The 24595-nt window shown below is 56.0% G+C and overlaps 1 protein-coding gene across 8 annotated transcripts in view; it reads left to right on the plus strand.

Annotated features, from left to right (window-relative positions):
• Positions 1-24595, plus strand: part of MED15 (mediator complex subunit 15) — a 50749-nt gene that overhangs the window by 24773 nt on the left and 1381 nt on the right. For 2 of the 8 annotated variants that reach the window (XM_041003926.1, XM_041003925.1), the window contains exons 3-16: positions 4714-4765; positions 6047-6076; positions 6437-6649; positions 9320-9537; positions 10227-10550; positions 11959-12060; positions 17752-17871; positions 22350-22486; positions 22578-22705; positions 22920-23054; positions 23138-23201; positions 23686-23752; positions 24026-24186; positions 24300-24466. In XM_041003926.1, the coding sequence (XP_040859860.1) occupies positions 4714-4765; positions 6047-6076; positions 6437-6649; positions 9320-9537; positions 10227-10550; positions 11959-12060; positions 17752-17871; positions 22350-22486; positions 22578-22705; positions 22920-23054; positions 23138-23201; positions 23686-23752; positions 24026-24186; positions 24300-24466 (1918 nt within the window). Of the gene's footprint in view, positions 1-4713; positions 4766-6046; positions 6077-6436; positions 6650-9319; positions 9538-10220; positions 10551-11958; positions 12061-17751; positions 17872-22349; positions 22487-22577; positions 22706-22919; positions 23055-23137; positions 23202-23685; positions 23753-24025; positions 24187-24299; positions 24467-24595 lie in introns of all 8 variants that reach the window. The other 6 variants (XM_041003924.1, XM_041003929.1, XM_041003927.1 and 3 more) reach the window with 6 other exon arrangements.

Consider the following 24595-nt stretch of genomic DNA (forward strand, 5'->3'; position numbering starts at 1 on the left):
CTTTTCATCCTTGTGCCTGACCCATGGGGTGTGGATGGGGCACTTTATAACTCCTGGGCCTGCTCCCTGGGTACCAGCAGATGCCTTTTGTCTATACATCTCCTTGGCCTTCTCTGCACAACATTTTCCTAGCAGGGAGTCTCCCAATTTAGCATTTTCTTTCTTTCTTTTCTTCCTTCCTCCTCTCCCTCTCATCTCCTTCCTTCTTTCATTTATTCATTGAAGTTGAACATCCCAGGAGTTTCCCAGATCCTTGAGTTTAAATTAACATCTGCAAGACAGTTCCTCTCTCAATTTCTCTTTCTCGTTCATTTACTGATAGAGAAAGGAAGGGAGGGAGGAAAAAAAGAAAGAAACAGGCTGGACCTTCAGCACTCATCTTGCAGTTACTGAACCAACCATGCAGATCCTTGGCTTGCTCACAGCCAGAGGAAACGCCCCAGCTAGGCCTTGTGCCACCATGTGACAAGTATTTGCTTTGTCCCAGTTTCTAATAATGTCCCTCATTTCCTCTGAGCCCTTCCCAGAATTATCCTTTTTGTTCGAAAAAGATTAATTATTACTTTTTTGAGAGAGAGAGGGACTGATTTCCAGTCCACCTGTTTGCTCTCCAGACGGTTTTGGGCTGGAGCAGGTCAAAGCCAGGAGGCAGGAACCCCATCCAGGTGTGGCTCGTGGGGAGGCAGCACCCCATCCACCTGCAGCGTCAGCTGCTCCCCTCCCGAGGGACCATTGGCAAGAAGCTGGACCCTGAAGCAGAGCTGGGATCAAAACCCAGACACCCAGATGTCTGGGTTTTATAATAACAATAAAATAAATCTTAAAAAAATAACTAAATAAAGATTTATTTATTTATTGGAAAGTCAGATATACAGAGAGGTGGAGAGACAGAGAGGAAGATCCTCCGTCCGATGATTCAGTCTCCAAGTGAGCGTAACGGCCGATGCTATGCTGGTCCGAAGCCAGGAGCCTCTTCCGGGTCTCCCACGCGGGTGCAGGGTCCCAAAGCTTTGGGCCGTCCTTGACTGCTTTCCCAGTCCACAAGCAGGGAGCTGGATGGGAAGTGGGACTGCCGGGGATTAGAACCGGCGCCCATATGGGATTCTGGTGCGTTCAAGGCGAGGACTTTAGCCGGCTAGGCCACACCGCCTGGCCCCAGAATGGTGCTTTGAACTCTGGCTTTGTCATTAAAAAAATTTTTTTTAAATTTATCTTTTATTGGAAAGGCAGATTTACACGGAGAAGGAGAGACAGAGAAAGACCTTCCATTCACTGGTTCACTTACCAAATAGCTACAGTAGCCAGAGCTGACCCGATCTGAAGCCAGGAGTCAGGAGCTTCTTCTGGGTCTTCCATGTGTGTGCAAGGCCCCAAGGCTTTGGGCTGGATGGGAAGTAGAGCTGCCAGGATTAGAACCAGCGCTCATATGGTATCCTGAAACAGTCAAGGCGAGGACTTTAGCCACTAGGCTACCATGCAGGGCCCTTTGTGTTCTTGCTTCTGTTTACTAGAAGGACCACACTGCATGCCTTGAACATCTCTTTGCTACCAACAAACAGGTGATTCCAGCCTTCATGCCCAGCAAGCTCCAAAGGACTCATGTGGCTGTGGTTAAGGGCCAAAGAAGGACAGGAAGGGGCTGGGACACTCCTACTGGATGAGGATGGAACACATGAAGCATCTTTTTTTAATAGATGTTTTTTTAAGATTTATTTTTTTTTATTTCATTGGGAAGGCAGATATACAGACAGGACCATGGCACTGGACCCAAATAAATAAATAAATCTTTTAAAAATAAAATAAAACAAACACAAAAATCTGAAATTCTCCCCTTCTGGTTCAGAGTTAACCTGTATTTTGTTTTTTAGTTCTTTATGAGAGGCGGAGCACCAGAGTTCCCATCCCCCCAGTTCCCTCCCTCCGCAGAGCCACGTCTTGGCTGGAGGTGTGCCAGGAGCTGCTCGTGTGATCCAGGTCCCCTGTGTGGATGGTGGGGACCCACTGCTTAAGGTCTGAGCTCCGATCTGGGATGTGGGGCTGAAATGAGTCTAAACAAACAGGCTGGATGCAGATTGAAGTGTGGTTCAGATTCCTCAGGTCTCACACGAAAATTGGGGAAGTGGCGCAGTGTGTGGAGGGGGTGTTTCTAAGGAGTGTTCACTCTGCTTCCTGGAGCATCCCAAGGCAGGTCAGTGCGCCCCAATGTAAGACTTGACCTATAGCAAGCAAGCGTTCAAACTGTGTGAAGCCATCTTTCTCTCTCAATAAGATTTACTTATTTTTATTACAAAGTCAGATATACAGAGAGGAGGAGAGACAGAGAGGAAGATCTTCCGTCCAATGGTTCACTCCCCAAGCGGCTGCAATGGCTGGTGCTGAGCCAATCCAAAACCAGGACCCAGGAGCTCTTCTGGGTCTCCCACGTGGGTGCAGAGTCCCAAGGCTTTGGGCCATTCTTGTTTGCTTTCCCAGGCCACAAGCAGGGAGCTGGATGGGAAGCAGGGTAGTCGGATTAGAATCGATGCCCATATGGGATCTTGGCATGTTCAAGGTGAGGCCTTTAGCTGCTAGGCTACCACGCTGGGCCCTACTTATATTTATTTGAAGAACAGAGTTAGAGAGGAGGAGAGCAGAGAGATCTTCCATGTGCTGGTTCATGCCCCGAATGGTCACAACAGCCCTTACTGAACCTGAAGATTTTTCCAGGTCACCTACGTGAATGCAGGGGTCCAAGGACTTGGGCTTCACTTCACTGTCTTCCCAGGCCACAAACAGGGAGCTGGCTCAGAAGTGAGCAGCCTGGATACGAACCTGCGCCCTGCCAAATTGGATTCTAGTGCCACAGATGGAGGCTTATGCTTCTAAGCCTCAGCACCAGCGCCCTGTGCAGCTTTCTGCTTTTCTGTTTCTTTGTGAACCACGCTCAACTACAGCCTTTAATATGCCTTTGTCCTGGGTCTCCGCCATACATAGGAGGCTGGGGAGTCTCACCCGTGGGAGGTCCCTTTAGACCACTAGTGTCACAGACAGTGTGCAGGGCTGTGGTGGATCTCCCTCAGCCCTGCTCCTGCGCAGAAGGGCTTGGGGAACATGTTCCTGAGCTCCTGTCAGCAAGACTTGAGTCTGGGTAGGAGTAGCCTATGTTTTGTCATCTCATTGTGCCTTCTTGGAAGTGGAGAAGACTGAAGGTTAAGGTATCACAGACCTACAAGATGACCTTAGCGAGATGCCACACTTAACTCCGGCTGGTTCCTGGGCCCCCATCCCCGCCCTCATACTTGCAACCTCATTCGTCTTCTCTAACTTCCTTTGGCCCCATGCATCACACTCCTTCAAGGCCAGGCCTTGGACTGGGCCCAGCTGTGGGAGCTCCTTCAGTCCTACCACATTGTCTGTTTTGTTTTTGTGAAATGCAGAGGTGGAGAAAGAGCTTCCATCCACTGGTTCTCTCCCCAGATTTCCTCAGTAGCCAGGGCAGAACGGGCCAGAGTCAGCAGGCCGTTCTCCTGTGTGGATGGCAGGAACCCAGCTACTGGAGCCATCTTGTCTGCCTCCTGGGGTCTGCGTTAGCCGGAAACTGGACCAGAAACAGCCAGGATGTGGATGTCCACACAGGATCTTAACTGCTGCCCCACGTTGAGATGTGGACAGGCCCTCCCATATGTCCCTTGGTCCAGCAGTGCCTCCTTGTCCAGCCTCCTGCCCTTTGGTACATGGCTTCTCCCAGATGCGTCACTGTGCTAGACTTTCCCTGGTCCAGTTATCCTGTACCAGTTCCTCAGGCTGAGCCGAAGCGGCAGGTTGGAGTTTGGAGACCACCAAGGGAATATGAAGATGTAGGAAGTGCCCCCCATGTCTTCACGCTTGTCCGACACCACTTCCTCTTTGTTTCCCTCCCCCTCCCGGCTTGTCCCCTGCTCTCCAGTGTCACAGCGATGTAGGAGCGGGCAGGGAGTCAGGGCTTGGCCTTCCCCAGGCTGCCATGCTGGGGGCTGGACCTTGTCATCTTGGGAACAGAAAATGGAATTTTCATATTATGCCCCACCCCCCACGCACTGGCCACAGGACAGACTCATAGACACAGTTTTCACTGGGACACCCAGCGGGAAACATCCCTGGGCGAACGGAAGACAGTCAGTGCTGGGCAGTTCCACAAAGCATGGCAGCCTGGACAGCTAATTGGTCAGGGTGTGGCCCTCACCTGCCCTCTTTGGATGGTGTTTTGTTTCCCCACCTGCTGTGCAGTACATTCAGACACACATTCCCAGCAGGCACAGCCAGGGGCTCCCCACGCCAAACTGCATGGAGACAACACATCCACAGGGGAGGCAGCAGATAACTGTCCATGCACGTGGCTGAGGTCCCCGTGGCACCTGCGTCCTTCACTCTGCGAGCCCTGCCACACCTCTACCTGCTGGAGCTGATGCCTCCCTCTACAACACGAGGAGCCTTGCCCTGGCTCCTGGCTGTCCACTGAGTGCTCTGTCCCAAGAAGGTCACCTGACCCCCTCCTGTTTCTCTGTTCACCTGTGCCTCTTCGTGCCCTCACAGCTCAACATTGACCTGCTGTGCGTCACAGCTCAGTGGGCTTGCAGGCATAGAGCCTTTGGGAGGGGCTTCAGCCCTGTGGCCAGGCAGGGTGCTGTGGGTGGCGGGGAGTCACCCGATGGCAGCTGTCCATTGGGACTGACCTCTTCCTGTTCTTACTTCCAGGATGAATACCTTTCTCTCGTGGCCAGGCTCATCATCCATTTCCGAGATATTCGTAAGTAAGATGTCAGCGTTCGGGGTGGTGATGGTCTCGGGGAGAGGCTGGCTCTGGACCCCAGCACCTCAACAGGAGAATGGCGTGTGGCCCGCAGCTTGATCCCGGGTTCCAACATCATGGGAATGAATGCTGACCTCACAGCGCTCTCAGCTGAGCCTGTGCTTGGGTTTGTCACAGGACTGCTGCCTTTGCCCTCAGCAGGCCTGAGAAACGCAGCATGTCCCGCAACAGAAGCTGCCCTCCCTAAGAGTTGGTTCTGTGCACCCATGGGGGCTCAGTTTGGCGTGCTGAGCCTGTGTCCCCATCCCTGCCAGGCTCATCCTGTGCTCCGCCTCCTCAGATTCAGAGATGTTGCTGGGGTGCTGTAGTCAGGATAGGCAGCGACACTTTCAGGCTTGAGCTGTCCATGCATCTGGGGCCAAGGCTCTGGATACTGTTTCAGTGTTCCATGAAGGTGGGTGGATACTTTCCAGGCGTGTTCCTGGGAAGGAAGCCGGAGTCGATGGCCTCTCCCATATTGGGCATGTGACGGAGTGTGCTGTTTCCCCATGGTTCAGCAGCTGAATCTGAGTTGCAAGGGAGACCTTGAGGGCCCCAGTAGGTTTCATCTTCCTTCCCACACTCACCCTATAGCCAGTGTGATCAGCAGGGTACTCAGGAGGTCCTGGGAAAGTAGAAGAGGAACCGAGAGAGGAAGGAGCAGCCTGGATGGCCCAGCCCAGCAAGGCAGTGGGCTTACTGCAGTCCTGGGGTTTTACAGGGAGGCTGCAGGCTGCCAGCTGCTAGAGCTGTTCTCCAGTAGCTCCTCCCAGGGCAGGCAGGAACCGAGGTGTCACCGTGTTCCCAACACCATTCCAGCCACATCTTGTGGCTCTATTTCTCCTTCCAAGCTTGTGACTGTAGACCTGGAAGGAAGGAAAGGCAGAGTGGGCTTAGAGCAGCCTGACCTCAGTGTGGCTCCGCCTTAAGGGCCATTCCCTGAGGTGGATCCCGAGCTGCCCTGCTGCCAGAGCCCCCACATGGTCTCAGCACCCAGAATGGACATTCCCCACCCAACTCAACACCTCCCATCCCCCTTGGGGTCAAGGTTTGCCTCTCTGGGATTTGTTTGGCTTCCTTGCTAGACAGGGGCTTCCTTGCTAGGCAGGGTCAGGTCAGTTTGGTATCAGCAAACAACCTCTGATCAGATGCCTGCCACATGGACTTCCCTGTGGGGATGCATGTTTAAATAAAACCTTGTATATGTTGCTTAGAAGTTCTGTTTCTGTTTTCGTGCAGATAACAAGAAATCTCAAGCCTCTGTCAGTGGTAAGAATTTCCTGTTAAATTGGGAGTTTGCTCAAAGAGCTATAGATGCCACTATTGGGCTTGTCTTGGCCTTGCCCGCTGTCCTTGTCAAGTGGCCCCCACCTTGGCTGGTGTGGTGGCACTCTGGCGTCCAGAGCTGTGTCAGAACTTGTGTGTGTGGCCACAAGAGTGTGTGGGTTCCAGGGCTTTGGAGTCCTGGTCGCTGCCCAGCCCAGTGGCAAGGCGGCCTTGTTGGGCTGCACCTGTCTGCAGGCAGCCGTTTGCTGTGAGAGGAGGATTGTGCTTCATGTACCTCACCCCGGGGACCTGGCCCAGCTTGGCAGGTGCTCTCCTGAAGCACCACACCCTGTCTTCTCACAGATCCTATGAATGCCCTCCAGACCCTGACCGGTGGACCTGCCGCAGGAGCAGCGGGAATAGGCATGCCGCCTCGAGGCCCAGGACAGTCCCTGGGCGGCATGGGTGGGCTTGGCACCATGGGACAGCCGATGTCCCTCTCAGGGCAGCCACCCCCTGGGACTTCAGGGATGGCGCCCCACGGCATGGCTGTGGTATCTACAGCAACTCCACAGAGTGAGTACCAGGTTCCTGGGGAATCCACTGCTTCTTCACATCCATTGCATTTCGTTCTTTACTTACTATGGTGCTGTGGGGAACAGTGTGAGGAAGCTCCAGAGAGCTCTGTGCGTTTTATCTTTATTGGGTGTGGAGAGAAAGAGCTGCAGGCCTTCTGGGAGTAAGCAGAAGGGTTGAATGACAGCACTCAGCCTCGTGGCCCTGGGAAGGACAGGCTTTGAGGAGCTTGTGGATGGCCAGGCTAGGGGCACACGTCTTGTCTGTTTCCGGGGCTCTCGGCACAAGGCGGTGCTGCCGGCACCTGCAGCCCCATGGTCGGCCCCTCGTCCAGGGATCTGAATCTTGGTCAGTCCGGGCTCCTCACGAGGCATCCCTCCTTTGAAGGAGGTGCTTTGTCTGCTTCGCTCTTCTCTGCAGACCACGGCCCCTTGTAGCCTGCAGGCAGCTGCCTTTCTGGTGTACCTCTGACGGCCATGCCTGTGAGCTCAGCGCCTGGGCGTGTGGGCCCGAGGCAGTGTGCTCCACTGCTTCCTCCTGTAGGTGACCATTTATCCCTCAGATATTCGCTCCATCACGGAAGTTGTGGAATAGCACAAAGCTGCCTTGCTCAGTCTTGCCCCTCCCCCTGTGGTACTGTCTCACTTAGTGCATGTGGGCAGCACCACCGTCTTGGTGCTGAGGGATCCTTGTAGGTTCAAGGCCATTCCAGTACCTCAGGCCAGTTATTAAAGCAAAGCCAAGAACTTCCTCCAGGTCTCCCACATGGGTGCAGTGGCCCAAACTGCTTTCACAGGCACATTAGCAGGGAGCTGGATCAGAAGCAGAGCAGCCAGGACTCAAACCATAGCCCTACGGATGCAGCAATATAGGCAGCTGCTTAACATGCCTCACTACAATGTTGGCCCTGTCTTATTGAAAACAAAGATGTGTTTATTTGACAGGATAGCAAGATGAGGAAGAAAAGAGCAAGCTTCCATGCACTGGTTTATTCACCAAATGACTACAGCCAGGTCTGGGCCAGGCCAAACCTGGGAGCCTGGAACTCCATCTGTGTCTCTCGCATGAGTGGCAAAAACACTTGGACGTCTCTCTGATTTCCCAGTTATGTCAGTGGGCAGTTGGAGGATAAACAGCATCCAGGATTCAAATCAACATCTCAGGCTGAGGCTTAACCCACTGCATCACACCACGACACCAGCTTCTATTCCTCCCCCATTTTTTTTTTTCTGTGTTATTTTCTGTATTTCTGCAAGCTGTCACCCATGGGTGAAACACAGCCCACGGACAGAGGAGCTCTCGGTTGGCGGTTGGCTGTTGGCTGGTTTGTATTGTGTTTATTTCAGAGACGGCACTTTCTGCTGGTTCACTCCTCAGAGGCCTGCCACAGCTGAGCACTGGGAATCAAACGCAGACACTCTGCTGTGAACCAAATGCCTGGGCCACTTATTATTATTATTATTATTATTATTATTGCTTTATTTATTAAGAGAGGATCTTGTTACCAAACAGTTCAGAGCTGTGGTGTGTGTCATGCATTGATCCCCAGTGTCTTTGAGTCAGGGGCTGTCAGGACAGTCAGCTCTAGAACATTCACACCACCACAGAAAATTTCCTGAATACTCATTTCTTTAAAAAAAAAAATTTTTTTTTTATTTTATTTGAAAGGCACAGTCCTAGTGAGAGAGAGAGATCTTTCATCTGGGTTTACTCCCCAAATGGTCTCATTGGCCAGGGATGGGCCAGGCTGTTTCCTGTCTCATGTCGGAGCAGGGGTCATCTTACACTGCTTTTCTGGATCAGAAATGGAGCAGCCAGGACTCAAACCAGCATCCTCATGGGCTGCTGGCACCAAACTTGCTGTGTCACACACTTGCCTCCTGAATGCCTATTTTTAAAATGTGTATTTGTGTTCTGGAAAGAGAGAAGGAGGTCTTCCATCTGCTCGTTCACTTCCTAAACACTCCCCACAGCCAAAGTTGGGCCAGCCTGAAACCAAGAACCCAGAACTCAGGCTGGGTGTCCTAGGTGGGTGTGAAGGCCCCGGTGGCCTGGCCCAGCTTCCATGATGTACGTTGGTGTGGGGCTAGAGTCAGGAGCAGTGCCGAGACTCGTGTGCAGGCAGAGTGCCTGTTATCAGCAGCATTAGTGACAGGAGCCACAGAACGGAAGTAACCCCGGTTTCTGTTAGCTGATGAATGATAGGTAAACAATATTTGGGAAACTCCTAAGTTGGAATATTATTTGACAGTGAAAGATGTTATCTGTAAGAGTGATAAGTGCCTGTATGGGTGCCCTGTGTGAATGTTGGGCTAACTCGGAGAGGCCTAGCACAGAAGAACCCCTGGCGTCTGAGGCCAGACGTACAAAGCATCCAGCAGAAGCAAATCTGCACACATAGCAGTTTAGTGGTTGTTAGAAGCAGGCTTTCTGATCTCTCTGAAAGACTGAGCTGACCTTTTTTCCCTCCTCTTTGGTTATTTTAGTGTAGTTCATGTTAGTTAGTTCCATAGTTAGCACATAGTTCCATAGTCTCCTGTCTCTGTGCTAAGTGGACAGTGCAGCCACTGCCCCACCTGAAGGCCCTTCCCGTCAGCCCAGCAGCTTGTCGCTGCTAACCTTCCTGGGCGGGCTGCAAGGCACCTGGCCTGACGCGGGTCTCCCCTGCAGCCCAGCTGCAGCTCCAGCAGGCGGCCCTGCAGCAGCAGCAACAGCAGCAGCAGCAGCAGTTCCAGGCGCAGGCGCAGCAGCAGCAGCAGTTCCAGGCGCAGCAGAACGCCCTGCAGCAGCAGTTCCAGGCCGTGGTGCAGCAGCAGCAGCAGCAGCTCCAACAGCAGCAGCAGCAACAACAACACCTCATCAAGCTGCACCACCAGAACCAGCAACAGGTACCGGCTTCCTGACCTGGCCAGCCTTCCCCGGGACACGCGCTGCCTTGGGGAAAGGTTCTGTGACCCCCCCTCACTCGCAGTCAGGTTCAGAGTACTTGGCTGTGGACCTGCTGTGTGTTGAAAGGGCTGTTAGCAAGTCACAGGAGAGTGATTTACCTGAAGCAGGAAGTGAGGCCAGCATTTGAAGACAGGCTGCTTCCCACTTCGTCATCCAGGTGTGGTGGGCACCACCCCTGGGCCTGTGGCACTGTCATGTTAGTGTGGGTAAAACAGATCCCCGATGGGTCCTCCCCACTGTCCCACAGGGCCTGGCTTGCCGGCTGCCATGGGTTCTTGGTGGTTCCCTTCCCAGAGATAGCTGAGCCTCCAGTGCCACTCATGCTCTCTTTGTGAACCATGGCATCATTGGCATTTGTGGGGGGCAGTGTGGTGACCACTCTGTGGGGGCAGAACAACATTGTGGGGAGATTTCAGACATGTATGGCTGCCTGACCTTGCAGCCTGGCTGCCCTGGGCTGCACCTACACTGTGTCTTCTAGATGCTTCTCTTAAACCATCCTAGGGGTGTGCCCCAGGTGAAAGGTCAGCTCGGGCAGGCCTCTGTAGAAGCTGTGGGGATGGCCCAGGGAGGGCACCCCAAAGGCTGATGTTGGGCAGCTGTGTGCTCCTTGTGTCTCCAGATACAGCAGCAGCAGCAGCAGCTGCAGCGAATGGCGCAGCTACAGCTACAGCAGCAGCAGCAGCAGCAACAGCAACAGCAGCAGCAGCAGGCTCTACAAGCTCAGCCACCCATGCAGCAGCCACAGGCTCCCCCCGCCCAGACCCTCCCGCAGCAGCTTCAGCAGCTGCATCACCCGCAGCACCACCAGCCACCACCACAGACCCAACAGCCGCCAGTTGCTCAGAGTCAACCATCACAGCTCCCGCCTCAGTCCCAGCCCCAGCCGTTGGTGTCACAGGCACAGGCTCTTCCTGGACAGATGTTGTATGCTCAACAGCAGCTGAAATTTGTGAGTACCCCGCCACACACAGCCTCACCTGTGTCCACTTGGTGACCCTTCTTGCACTGCCCAGCTCTGTGACACGGCTCTGTGAGAGCGTGTGTGTGGCAAGAGCTGCACCGGGTGGTTCCAGCAAGGTCTGATGGCCCTGCAACCTGTTGTTTGATTGTGTGCGTGATGACGTGGAAACCCCGCTGGCTCTAGGACATGTCCAGAGTGGCTTGCTAGTGGCTCTGAGCAGAGATATTGGAGACCTGCCTTTTCATATTTTTTTTTATATTTATTTATTCATTTTTATTGGAAAGGCAAATTAGAGAGAGAAGGAGAGACAGAGAGAAAGATCTTCCATCCGCTGGGCACTCCCCAAGTAGCCGCAATGGCTTGAGCTGAGCCAATCCAAAGCCAGGAGTTTCTTCTGGGTCCCCAACGCGGGTGCAGGGTCCCAAAGCTTTGGGCCGTCCTCGACTGCTTTCCCAGGCCACAAGCAGAAAGCTGGATGGGAAGCAGAGCAGCCGGGATACAAACTGGCACCCATATGGACTCCCAGCATGTTCAAGGTGAGGAGTTTGGCCACCAGGCTACTGTGCCAGGCCCATTTCCATGTTTTTGAGGCAGGCAGTCACATAAACATCCTGTTGTTCACAGGTCCAGGTATCTGTACAAGTCGGTCAGTGATACTGGCAGGGAGGGCAGGGCCTTGCCACCAGGCTGGGCCAGCTAGGGCAAGGCACTGCCTGGGTGTCCTTTTGGCTCACTTGGTTGGTTTTGTGTGTGTGTGTGTGTTTGTTTTTTAATGATTTATAATTTATTTTTACTGGAGAGTTAGATATGCAGAGAGGAGGATCTTCTGTCCAATGGTTCACTCCGCAAGTGCTCACTTGTTTTTTGTGGCCTTTTCTGTTTGTGATTCCTGAAGTGGAGTGGAGACGTGGGCCCTGCCAGAGCCAGGCACAAGCAGGAGACAGAAGCAAGCCGAAAGGGTCCTCTGGCAGCTAGTCCACATCCACAGGCAGAACGTGCCCTGGTGGGGTAGGGTGGGGACCTGGTGGCTTAGAGGTGACCCCTGTGCAGGTGTGGCCCAGGGAGTCCCACGGTGGCCTGCTTTCCTCTGGTTGTGCCTGCGCCTGAGCAGCAGCTGGCCCTGGTCCGCTTTGTGAGGCGGAAGCTCTCGGTGGTGCTCTTGGTGAGCTGGAGCCAGTGGCCGAGGGCCCTGGGCTGAGTGCCCAGCCTTGGAAGCTGTCCCTCTGCTTGTGGTGGATGTTGGTGGCGACCTTGTGGGGGAGGCAGGGCTGTGCCATGCTCCTGAGGGGCTGCAGCCTGTGAGTCAGGACAGTTCCGTTTCCTTTGTCTGAAGCCACAGGTGCTCTGTTTGCTGCCCCTGGTGGCTCGACATTGCCTTCTCTCTTCCTCTTCTAAGGTCCGAACCCCGTTGGTGGTGCAGCAGCCACAGCCGCAGGTGCCACAGCAGACAGCGGTGCAGACAGCCCAAGCTGCCCAGATGGTGGCTCCCGGCGTCCAGGTGAGGGCCTTGGCAGCCAAGGGCACCTGTGGTATCTGGTGGGTATATGTCCACCCGCACATGGAACTCCGCAGCAAGGAGTCTGTTTGGACTTGGGGCTGAGTCAGTCCAGCATGGTGTTCCTGTTACTCTGCAGGAGACCCCAAGGGTCCCCAGGACAGCTTGTTGCATCAAGTCTGGGGCCCCCTGATTGCAGGAGACCCCAAGGGTCCCCAGGACAGCTTGTTGCATCAAGTCTGGGGCCCCATGATTGCAGGAGACCCCAAGGGTCCCCAGGATAGCCTGCTACATCAAGTCTGGGGCTCCATGACTGCAGGAGACCCCAAGGGTCCCCAGGACAGCTTGTTGCATCAAGTCTGGGGCCCCCTGATTGCAGGAGACCCCAAGGGTCCCCAGGACAGCCTACTACATCAAGTCTGGGGCCCCATGAACCATGCCATGTGAGTCATTCCCCTTTCCTCCCTGCTCTTCTGGATGACTGCGCATGTGCCTGGGGGAAGAGTGTGCCACAGGCTCCAACTTCCTCAGCTTGGGTGTGAGCGGCTCATTTCAGAGCCAGTGGACATGTGACATCTCTCATTGGGTGCTGGAAGAGGCTTGGGTGTGGGAGGCGGAGTGTCTGGGTGCTTGCCCTACACTAAGGGACCACGTGTGGTAGAAGAAGTGTGTGTCCCTCACCCATCAGCACACCAGCCCACGTTCTTTTTCTGCGTGCTAGATTCCTGCGGGGAACAGACATCTGGCTGGCCCTCCCTCATGGCTGGGATTGGGTTTCCAGGGTCCCTGGACATCTCTGTCAGCCCTATATTGCCCTTGTGCAGGGCGGTGGCTGCTGGGGACCTCAGTTCACATGGTCAGAGAAGCAGTCCTAGTCCTGACTCAGAGGGGCTGGGCTTGGAGCCAAAACATGCTGGAGTGTATGTGGTCGGCCGCATCTGGTGCTTGCGCTCTGCTTGGTCACTGTCGCGAGAGCAGCAGCTGTGTGGCCTGCACGGTGTGCAGTGCTGTGTGTCAGGCACGAGGGCTGTGCTCTGTCAGTGTGCCGCATCATTTTACAGTGGGCAAATCCTGGTCCTTGCTGCATTCTTCAGGAGCCTGGGACACTAGCTGAGGAGTAGCATGCCCACCGAGGCCATGCGAGGGGTGTGGCTGCAGCTGAGTGGCCCTGGCAGCCTCCCTGGGCAAGCTGCACCACATAATGTGGGCCCAAGGTTGCCACACCACCTTCTTGCTCAGAGGTGGCTCGCCCAAAACACCTCATGGATTTCATGTTTGTGGCTGCTGGAGGCTGACCACCGTATGGGACAAGATTGGAGTCTTATCTCCACCACCACCACCAGTGTCTGAGGCCCGTCTCCAGGCCTCCCAGAGGCCTCCCTCCTTTAGACACGACACAGCCTGTGTCCAGAGCTGGCCCCTGGGTGGCACACAGTGACCCTCCATCTGGTGCAAGTCACTGCCTTCCTGCAGGACCCTCCCTCCCATGTTCAGCGCAGTGGGAAAGTGACTCTTCTCACTCCACTCCTTGGAGCCCGGAGAGTGAACAACCAGGGAGCTCACTGGCACAGGCCCGTTCTGCTCATTTGTCCTGGGCTTCTCCCTCGAAGTGGTGTGAGCCTGTAGCTCCTGGATGCTCATTCTTGTCCAGGGGCAGGGTGCCAGCCACACACTCAGTGCCCAGGGCTGAGCCAGCATCCAGGTGCTGTTCTTCCTGCAGGCTCTTCACCCAGTCCAGCCTGCATGGGGACTGGCCCTGGCCACTGTCGCTGTTGTACCGCCTCTTGATGGTTAGCCTTGCTGCCACCTGGAGCTAAGGCACAAAGCTAAGACGAGTGGCCGGTGGCAGCAAGGCAGGGCCTTCAGGTGGGGACCAACGAAAGTCGGGGGAATGGCTGGCCCACCACTTTATTTCCAAGTGAATTTGGTGTTAGGGCTGGGGTTGAAAGAGGGGAGTGCCTACAGTTTTTCAGGGATCATAGTCACCTGCCTGCAGCCCCATGGGACTCGGGTGGCCAGGTGGTGGGACTTCTAAGTGCGGGGAGCAGAGCGAGCCCCTGAGCTCTCCATGCTGTGCAGCAGTGTGCACCTCCACGTGTGCCCTGCAGCGTGGAGGCGACCCTGTGACCGCTGCCTCTCCTGCTGCTTTGCTCTGTGCCCTTGGTCTTGCTGTGCCGCTGGAATGTGGTTTCAAGGAGGCTGGCCGGCGCCACTGCATCACCCTGGCAACGGCAGTCTCTCGATGTGGCTAGGTGGCTCGTGAGCAAGAAGCCCTCTAAGCGGACAGCTTTGGAACCCAGGATTTCTTTTGGAATCCAGGTTGGTGCGGTGGGTGAGTCAAGGCTTTAGTACTCTGATCCGGGATCCCTAAGAGACGTGCGGTGGCTGGGGGAAATACAAGCATGCAGATGGGGCAAGTGTAGTGGTGTGGCAGTCAAGCCGTCACCGGGGTTCAAGTGCCAGCTGCTCTGCTTCCAATCCAGTTCCGTACTAATGCCTGTGGGAGCCAGCAGAGGATGGCCTAGGTGCTTAGGCCGCTACCACCCACATGGAGACTTGGAATTCCTCGTTCCTGGATTCTGCCTGACCCAGCCCTGGTTGTTGAGGGCGTTTGGGAAGTGAGCCAGCAAGTGGAAGACTGGGATCTGCCTTTTTCTCTGTCATTCTGCCTTTCATGTAAATGAAAATATAAGACATAATAACAGTAAACATTAAATGCAGACTGGGCACTAGTGTGGTACAGTAAACTAAGCTGACGCCTGCAATAACTCGATCCCATATGGGCGTGGGTTCTAATCCCGGCAGCCCCGCTTCCCATCCAGCTCCCTGCCTGTGTCCTGGGAAAGCAGTGGAGGACCGCCCAAAGCTTTGGGACCTTGCATCTGCGTGGGAAACCTGGAAGAGGGTCTGGGCTCCTGGCTTCGGATTGGCTCAGATCCAGCCATTGCGGCCACTTGGGGAGTGAATCGTCGGATGGAAGATCTTCTCTGTATATCTGCCTTTCCAATAAAAATAAATCTTAAAAGATTTTTTTTTAAGATTTATTTATTTTTATTGCAGAGGCAGATATACAAAGAGAAGGAGAGACAAAGAGAAAGATTTTCATCTGATGATTCATTCCCCGAGTGACTGCAACCGTGCCAATCCAAAGCCGGGAGCCAGGAGCTCTTCTGGGTCTCCCACACAGGTGCAGGATGTCAAGGCTTTGGGCCATCCTCAACTGCTTTCCCAGGCCACAAGCAGGGAGCTGATGGGAAGTGGAGTTGCCGGGATTAGAACCCGCGCCCATATGGGATTCTGGCACGTTCAAGGCAAGGACTTTAGCCGCTTGGCCACTGCACTGGGCCCAGCTTTATTTATTTTTATCAGAAAGGCAGATATACAGAGAGGAGGGGAGACAGAGGAAGATCTTCTGTCCACTTATTCACTCCCCAAGTGGCCACAATGGCCAGAGCTGAGCTGATCCAGAGCCAGGAACCTTTTCTGTCTTTCCCACGCAGATGCAGGGTCCCAAGGCTTTGGACTATCCTTTGCTACTTTCCCAGGCCATAAGCAGAGAGCTGGATGGGAAGTAGAGCAGCTAGGACATGAACCGACACCCGTTTGTGATCCTGATGCATGCAAGGCAAGGATTTAGCCACAAGGCCATTGTACCAGGCCCAAGATGTCAGATATCTTTCTGACATCTTTCCCTCTCAGCCTGGAAATGAGTCATCAGATTTTTTTTTTTTTTTAAATATACAGAGTGTCAGTGAGAGCAACATTGCAGTGAGTACACATTAGTTTTTGTTTGTGGCTCCCACATCTCTGAGGTCACACGCATGGTCTCTCTCATACTGACGTCCTGTCCTCTCGAGCTGAGGGGTTGCGTTGTGGGAAAGCCCTGCTCACTGTTCCCACACAGAAAGCAATATTTCTTCCGCAAGCATCTCCTGCTGCCTCTGCTTGCCTTCTTGTGTTTGATCTGACCTCCGACCTCTCGCTCTCACCAGTTAGTTACGGGGCTGCTGCGCGTCTGAGACCCCAAGGATTTCCAAACCAAAGCTTCTCCACGGTGTGAGTCACTGGGTCCTCCCGAGGGCTAGCTGGAAGGCAGACGTGCAGCCGGACACTTATTCTGGGGATGCTGGGACCATAGGTGTGCCACCCACTGGAGTTCGGTGAAGATGAGGTTAGGATCAAGGGAGCTGGAGGGAGCACAGCAGGCAGACATCCATGGCCGGTCCCTTGGAATGCTCTCCTAAGATGAAGCGGAGGCGAGGGAGTCAGTGCGATTCAGTGAGGAGAGCAAGTGGCCCTGGGCCATGGTGGAGTTTTCTAGGACCGACAGACTTGTCCTTGTCCCCTTAAGCCCTGGTCCGAGGATGACTCTGTTTTCAGACAGCCTCTATGCTTTTGTCTCAGACACCACTATTCTTGGGGTGTGTGACAACTTCGTGGTAATTTGCAAGTGGCAGTTTGCCATCAGAGCTGACATCTGTAATGGGTGTGCCTATGGTAGAGCTGATGTGCAGTCATCCTCAAGTGGGCTCTGGCCAGCTTGGAGGGCCTGGGCAGCGACCCTGCTCCTTACAGGCAGTGGTCTTGTGAAGGGGGTGAAGTGAATGGCCCAGCGGTGCTGCCTGACCTTCTCCTGGCCTGGCGCATTTGCATCAGAATTTGCAGTTATGGGTCGTCGTGCTGTCCTTCCTGCTTGTGGTCTTCAGGAGTATCTGGTGCGGCAGGTACCGTCTGGGCCATTTGCTTGCCACCCCCAGGAAGGTTCTGCTTGGCCTGGCTGAGGGAACAGGCAAGTGGTTCCTCCCTCGGTCGGTCGCTGCCGTGACAGCTGCAGCCCAGCAGTGCTGCACCTGGCCATGTGTGTGCAGGGCTGGCTCTGGCTGCGGAGCTGGTCCCTGGATCCCAGGCTGCTGTAGTGACCTGGAGCCCTGCTCGCCGCTGCCTACGTTTGATGTCTTGTTTCTCCATGGGGCCATCCTCTTTTTTTGTTGTAATTGAGGCAGTTCTAAGAGGCTTGTACTCTAGGGCCCTGGCTTCACTCGGTCCCTTAGCTCAGAACCCAAGCCAGGGCAACCCCTCTGCAACCATGCCCAGCCCACCTAACTGCTCCCATGGGCCTCTCGGCACACCCCATCCTGAAGCTGACCTTCCCGGGGAGCCTGGCTGCTCCTTCCCCTATGGGTAGCCTAAGAGAAAACCTTGACCGATGGCAGCAGCAGCCTCAGAGAAACCTAGAGGATGAGGGGGCTTGGCATCTGCTTCTGAGAAGGATGATTCGGCTGTGGGCTAGCAGACCTCGTCTTTGGCGGTGACGGCCGGTTTTTCTCATGGCAAGCTTTGGCACCTCGTCTTGTCTTGAGGTCTTTCCTCTGGGGATACCATCTCTAAACCCTTGAATTCTGACTCTGGGGCCCACGTGCTTCTGATGGGCCTGTGGCTCAGGGACGTGTTCAGGGCAGCCTGCCCCAGGAGAGCAGCCAGTTGGGCAGGAAGGTTTTAGAAGCAGCACTGACTGGGGCTCTTCTAGATCCCTGCTGCCACAGGGCCCAGAGATGCCACGGGCCTGAGTGTGTTGGCCAGACTGCCTGTGCTGCCCGGGAGCCCATGTGCCCTGGTGCACACACCCTCTGCACCTGCCCACACCCTGCGTTTCTTGTCGCAATCACTTTATCTATTGTCCCTCTGTCCTCAAAGATGATCACCGAAGCCTTGGCCCCAGGCGGGATGCATGTAAGAGCCCGGTTCCCACTCAGCTCCGCAGTGTCTGCCGTCCCGGCGAGCTCCATTCCTTTGGGCAGACAGCCCACAGCACAGGTATTTATGGGGCCACGGACAGGGCTCGGCTGGGAGCTTGGGGTTCCCCTGAGAGCCTTTGTAAAGCGCATCTGTCGTCTCTGGGGACTGCCGCACGGTGCCTTTCACAGTGCCCTCCGTGAAACAGGACCAAGCCCAGCGGGCGTTTCCAAGGCGATGTAAGCAAGTGTCGGGCTGTGTTTTCAGCGCACCATCATCGCGCTGCTGTCGCTGTCGCAGCAAAGGGCAACAGGAGCCGAGCAGGTGGTCTAGCTGTTTAGAGCTAAATCTGATACCGCCACTGACCTTGTGTGGCTTCTCCCATTCAGATTGATTGACATGAAGTAGAACTGTGGAATTTCTTGGTTGCACCTAACCCAAATCAGGTGCCAGGCTGCTGCCTGGGGAAGCGCGTGGCATGGGTGTTAAGCAGCACAGGCTGCCGCCACGGCCCCAGATTATATTGGATGTGCTGATCTGGAGCTTGCTGTGTAGAGTGTGGCGTCTGCTGCATGGGCGCATGTGCGTACGCACACACACCCCTCTACAGATAGGGGTCGACTCCTGGGCGCATTACGCATTTCAGGGATACAGTCTCTGATTTTCTGTTATCCACTGAAATCTGGCAACATCCGGCAGGCTTTCACCACGTGCCACCTACCATGTGACTGCTGTGTGCCAGGCACTGTTCAGAGATGGAGGTGGAAGTGGCGCTCCAGTTCTTTCATAATCCAGACTTTGCATGTCAGTTGCCCCCCACGGCTGGGGTTCCCGTCATTGTGGACATGTATCTGCAGTTCTGGCCCCACCCATGCGACCCCATGTTGCAGTGAGAAAGGCCAGGGTCCTCCCTGAACTCTGACCCTCAGGGTCACCGCAGCTGTGGCATTTATACAGCTTGCCACTGACTTGAGGCCTTTGGCGTTAACTTCCCTTGTGCTAGCTGTCAGATACGGGCTGGGGAAGTGGCTGGAACTCTGAAAGAGCTCTCCCAAGCAACATCTGGGCACGGGGTTGGCGGGCATGTGTTCTGTGTATATCTGCACAGAGTTAGGGTTGGGACCAAGAGTGTCTCCATGCCCAGGTCGCTTTGAGTTCCTGCTCTGCCCCAGCGGGTTCACAGAGTTAGGGAGGTTGTCACATGGACAGGTAACTTAACAGTGATGTTGCCAACACAGGAGGTGTGGCGCAGCCCAGGCCTTGAGCTGAATCCTCTGTGAAGGCTCGGGCACTTGGATGGAGTGCAGCCTTACTGCCCACAGGACCACACGACCCCCAAGGCAGAGGGGCCTGGTGCAGAGGGATGGTGGGAGACAGAGCCAAGGCAGCAGTTCCCTGGGGGCCCTGTCCTGTCCACGGTTGGTGGCGGGGTGCCAGAGTCACCTCCAGAGGGCGCCAGCATGGGCTCCTTGTCCTGGCTGTCCCCAGACATACCCTGGTTTCCTCCAGCACTGGGGGCTGGGGACACTTGGCACTTGGTGAGGGATGTGCTATTTTGAGTGATGTAGCAACAAGTGGGAAATACTAGTGGATGGAGCTCAGCAGGGTTCTGGTTGCTTCCAGAATGAGTGCAGCTGCTTTTGTGTTTACATCTATGCGGTCCAGTCTCTTAGGACAGGGGGCTCCCCCAGGAACGTTTGAGGACATTTTGAAGAGCTTGTGCTGCAACAGAAAGGTTCTCTGTGTCTACTTGAGAGCTGAAAATGTTGCTCTCCCCGGGCGCGGGGGGTCAGGGAGAGTGGCTCATTAGGAAATGCATGCAGCAAGAGCATGAATTCCAAACTTTCTTTGCACCAAAGTAAACTTTGACTTTCATTTTTCCCTGAGGTTTGTGCAGCATCCCCATGCGTTTCCAGCCTTTATAGGAGCATAGGAGCTGCTTATCTGGAAGTGAATCTGCTGGGGCCTGTGTTGTGTGACAGTCTCTGCGGCCAGCCCTTGCCCACTCTCCATATGTACACGTGGGTTATCCTGTGGCTGCTGCACTGTGACCAGGCACCTGTACACAGCCTGCAGCAGGTTGTCTGTACTGCCGCCTGGTTCGTGCCTGTCCCTGTAGACAGACAGGTGGAACTGGTCCTGGGAGAGGAGGCAGCCCTCTGAGAGACAGGCTGTCTGTCCTAGCTCCCTTCCCCACCGGTTTCTCCCCTGTGTGGCAGGGATGTCTCCTGTTCTCAGACAGCTGCATCCCAGCAAGTACAATGCCGAGAGGTCCCAGGGGGCGGTTAATGGTTTTGTGTCCCTCTACTCCCCCTGGTGGCTGTAATCAGGCAGTGCCACAAGGGGATCCTTGCTGCATTGTGCCCCGGAGAGTGACTGCAAGGAGCATGCTGTGGGTCATGTGACCCCTGTGGGAACTCAGAAAGATCTTGTACAGACCACGACATTGCTGCTGGAGCGTGCACATCTGTGCCTGGCATGCTTCCACACATCAACCAGGGGACCGGGAACACCACCCCTCCATCCCGGTCTCCCCTTTAGCTGCTCTGTCTAATGGTGATGCTTGGGGGTCAGGTGGAGTTCATGGCAAGCTCTTGAAAGTGCCTCCTCGGGAGTTGTGCTGTCTCTGGCTTTTGTGGGCATTGCATACTGCATGGGCAGAGGCCCTGGGAGCTAGCACAGAGCTGCACACCCCTTTGTCCTCAGTCCCTAGCCAGAGCACCCCCTCACTAAGTTCCCAGGCCAAGTGAGACAACTGCCTGGGATGGGAAGGTCTCCTTACTACCTGCTGGCTAACTCGGTATGTCAGTTCTGGCTTGGGCAGGGCCTTGGTGGGGAGGTTCCAAGGGATCTGGGACTTGGCACTGCCCGACACCTGCGAGACTCTGCAGTTCCTGGTTTGCTCCCCTACGCTTCGCTGGTTTCCCTTCTTGCCAGATGTCTCTCCCCAGCCTCGCATTGTCAGACAGCTGAGGAACTTGGGTGGGACCTGGCAGGCACAGCTGCTGAGACCAGAGCTGTAGCATCCTTGCCTGCTGGCAGACCTGCGTGCCCAGCCTGGCAGCCCAGGCAGCCCAGACACTGTGGGGAGTTTAGGGGGAAGCTTCCAGGCCACATTAGTGTGAGAGAAGCTGATACCTGGGAGCCAGCAGGGAGGTCGGGGAGAGGAGCTAAGTCCAGCAGGCCAGGTTGGGGGTGTCCGTCAGGGTAGGCACGGGGAGACCCCTGCTCTGCAGGGGGAGTAGGACCCTCAGGCCTGGCCTGGCTGCCAGCACTTTTGTTTCTGACTCATGATCTAGCTGTGGTTCTGTGTGGAGCTTCTTGTTAGCTCCTGGGCTGATTCCAAAGCGTGTTTTCCCACGTGAGGGATCCCACCCTGATGGCACTGATCTTGCTGATAGTGTGGCCCACCCTGGGGTGTTTCTCAGGGCCCAGGATCTTGTCCTCTTGCCCCTGCGCACCTAGCAGGCTGGTCTTGGTCTTGGTGGGAGCAATCATTTTTGATGTCTTGGCCCATTGAGTTGACAGCTCTGGTTTGGCGCCCCTGCTACCCTAGCATGGCATACAGCACCACCTGCTGTGTAGGTGGGGAGAGGAAAGGCTTCCCTCCCTCAGGCTGGTCCAGGTCGTCCCAAGAGAGATGGTAGCACAGGCGGACATGGGTGGGGGGTTATGTCTACCCACTGCCTGTCCTGGCTCCTTGGTGGGATCTGGGCCTCTGAATTGTGTTCATCCTGCATTTCCTGCCATGGGAATGTGGGGTGGGGAGGTGGTGCTGGGGCGTCCATGGCCAGCAACCTCCCACGTTGGTGTGCAGGAGCCGGTTCCTGGTGGAGGCTAAGCTTCTGGGAGACACTCGGTGGACAGGGTGCTGGCTGCTGTGGACCTGTGGTTGACTCTGAAGCCAGCAGGGAGGGCCTGGGCCTGATGACACTGCCATCGGCAGCACTGGGCAAAGTGCCTTCCTTCATGGGAGACCAGCATGGATGGGCACTTCGCACATCCTGTCCTGATGCCTAGGTTGTACAGTGTCAGCCCTTGGCGCTCATGGGTGTCCCACGGTGGCCCCACTTTGCGTACGAGACCAGGTCCACTGAGAGGGCAAGATACACACTCCTGAGTGGCAGAACCAAGTGCGGAGCCCAAGAGTCACCGACGCTGAACTGCTTACACGTCCCCGTGCTGGGAGATGGTAGAGTCTCTTATGTGGGTCAGACCAGAGACCCCAGGGGCTGGGCTTGTCCTCAGTGTAGTCAGCCTGGGGGTCCGAGAAACTCCTGGACACTCATGGGAGGACAGTGCCACTGCTCAGCAGAGCAGGGCCCACACTCGTGTGGGAGAGCATGGTGGGCAGAGAAGGGCTGTCCAGCTGGTGCCGGTGGGAGTTGTCACCCTGCCAGGCCTCCTCATCCTGCTGAACATGAGGAGCCGAGGGTGGGGTGTGTGCCTAGGTGTGTGTTGGCCTGGCATCTGGAGGAAGATGGGTGCGTCCTGAGGCTGAGGGAGGGTGGCCTTGGGTGCACGGTGGCAGAGATCCCACTAAGCCTCCCCACTTACAGGTTAGCCAGAGCAGCCTCACCATGCTGTCCTCACCGTCGCCGGGCCAGCAGGTGCAGACTCCGCAGTCGATGCCCCCTCCCCCGCAACCATCCCCACAGCCTGGCCAGCCCAGCTCACAGCCCAACTCCAATGTCAGGTGGGTTGGGCGGGGTGTGGGACCGCTACCTTGCCCAGGCCATGAGGCATGCTGGGCATCATGGCTCACATGTGCTTCGTCTGCCTTGCAGCTCCGGCCCAGCACCGTCCCCCAGCAGCTTCCTGCCCAGCCCCTCCCCGCAGCCCTCCCAGAGCCCAGTGACAGCTCGCACCCCACAGAACTTCAGTGTCCCCTCGCCTGGCCCTCTAAACACCCCTGGTAAGTTGGCTCAGGGCGTCCTGGGCACGGCGCGGCCCTGCCCTCAAGGGCTACAAGTCTCCCTTCCGTTGGCAAGGCCTTCCCTTGTCCCAGGTGTGAAGGCTCTGCAACCCACAGAGCACCAGCACCCCCTCCATGACACACCCTGCTGCCTGGGTCCTGGGAGAGCCAGCCATGTGACCGGGGCCCCTATCCCCCATTGTGTGCCCCTCAGTGAACCCCAGCTCAGTGATGAGCCCCGCAGGCTCCAGCCAGGCTGAGGAGCAGCAGTACCTGGACAAACTGAAGCAGCTGTCCAAGTACATCGAGCCCCTGCGCCGCATGATCAACAAGATCGACAAGAATGAAGGTGGGGCTGGTGTGCAGGGGGCGGTGCGGTGCCGGGCCTGCGCGCTCCTGGGCCTGTGCCTGAGACGCCGCTCTGTGTCTCAGATAGGAAAAAAGATCTGAGTAAGATGAAGAGCCTGCTCGACATCCTGACCGACCCCTCTAAACGGTGAGCTCTGCCCCAGGACTCCGGGGCCCTTACGAGGTGGCCACCTGGTGAGCCCTGGGGCCTGTGGCCCAGCTTCCCCTCGGGCCTTCCCCGGGCTGCCGCCATGGCATGGGGCCTCCACCCTGCAGCCGTCACAGCTGGCCTCACAGGCTGCGGTCCAGTCCCAGTCCATGGTCTCGCCTGCAGCTGGCCACGCTGGGCTAAAGCATGCTTGGGAGAAGCCTGTGGCGACCAGCGGTCTCCACTCCTGCCCTTTAGAACCTGTTAGGTCTTCTGTTGGGTGACAGGGCCCAGGGACCCTGCGGACAGCAGCGTTGAGGCCGAGGCCTTGCTGCCTGGCCACTTGGAGTGGGCGGCCCCTGGAGACAGAGACCCCTGCACCTTAGACCCTTGTCAGAGCAGCTGCTCAGCTTGCCAGAATGCCTGCTGAGGTTCCTATGGTCAAGGCCCAGGGAACAATGGCCCCTTGCCCTTGTCCCCACAGCTGCCCCCTGAAGACCCTGCAGAAGTGTGAGATTGCCTTGGAGAAGCTCAAGAATGACATGGCAGTGGTGAGTGCCCAGCTGGGAGGGTCTTCCTGCTCAGGGCAAGTGGGCCTTCTGGAGACCCTACCCCCAAGGTGTTTGCTGAGGAGGGTGGGGCCACGGGCCAGTCGCTCCACCCTGTGAGGCCCAGCCCAGAGCACACACCTTGGAGGTGAAGGTCTGGTGGGTGGGAATTTGCTGCCATTGTCCACCTAAGGGTGGAACTGAATGAGGGCAAGACCTCTGAGACTGGACAGGGCTGTGAGTGCACACTGCTGATCCTGCCTGTCCTGTCCCCAGCCCACACCTCCTCCACCTCCAGTGCCACCGACCAAGCAGCAGTATTTGTGCCAACCACTCCTGGATGCCGTCCTGGCCAACATCCGCTCGCCCGTCTTCAACCATTCCCTGTACCGCACATTTGTGCCGGCCATGACTGCCATCCATGGTCCACCCATCACGTACGCACGGCCTATGCTGGGCTCCTGGGGGTGGGGATGGGGTAGGAGGCGGCAGCGGGCCAGGGACCGGGTGTATGGTCACATGGTCACCACAGACTGTGGGCCTCCTACAGGGCGCCGGTGGTGTGTGCCCGGAAGCGCAAGTTTGAGGAGGACGAGCGGCAGAGCATCCCCAATGTGCTCCAAGGGGAAGTGGCCAGATTAGACCCCAAGTTCCTGGTGAACTTGGACCCTTCTCACTGCAGCAACAACGGCACCGTCCATCTGATATGCAAGCTAGGTGAGTGGCAAGGAGGAGGGGCTGGCCAGAGTGAGTACATGCCAGTGGGTAGCATACAGGTGCCCCTTCCACAAGCCCACCTGTACACGCCACTTCGGCACAGTGGCCTAGCCATGCTTCAGCAGGACC

The sequence above is a fragment of the Ochotona curzoniae genome, unplaced genomic scaffold, assembly GCF_017591425.1.
Source record: "Ochotona curzoniae isolate NIBS_2020 unplaced genomic scaffold, NIBS_Ocur_1.0 scaffold_274, whole genome shotgun sequence".
In the NCBI taxonomy this organism is placed as follows: domain Eukaryota; kingdom Metazoa; phylum Chordata; class Mammalia; order Lagomorpha; family Ochotonidae; genus Ochotona; species Ochotona curzoniae.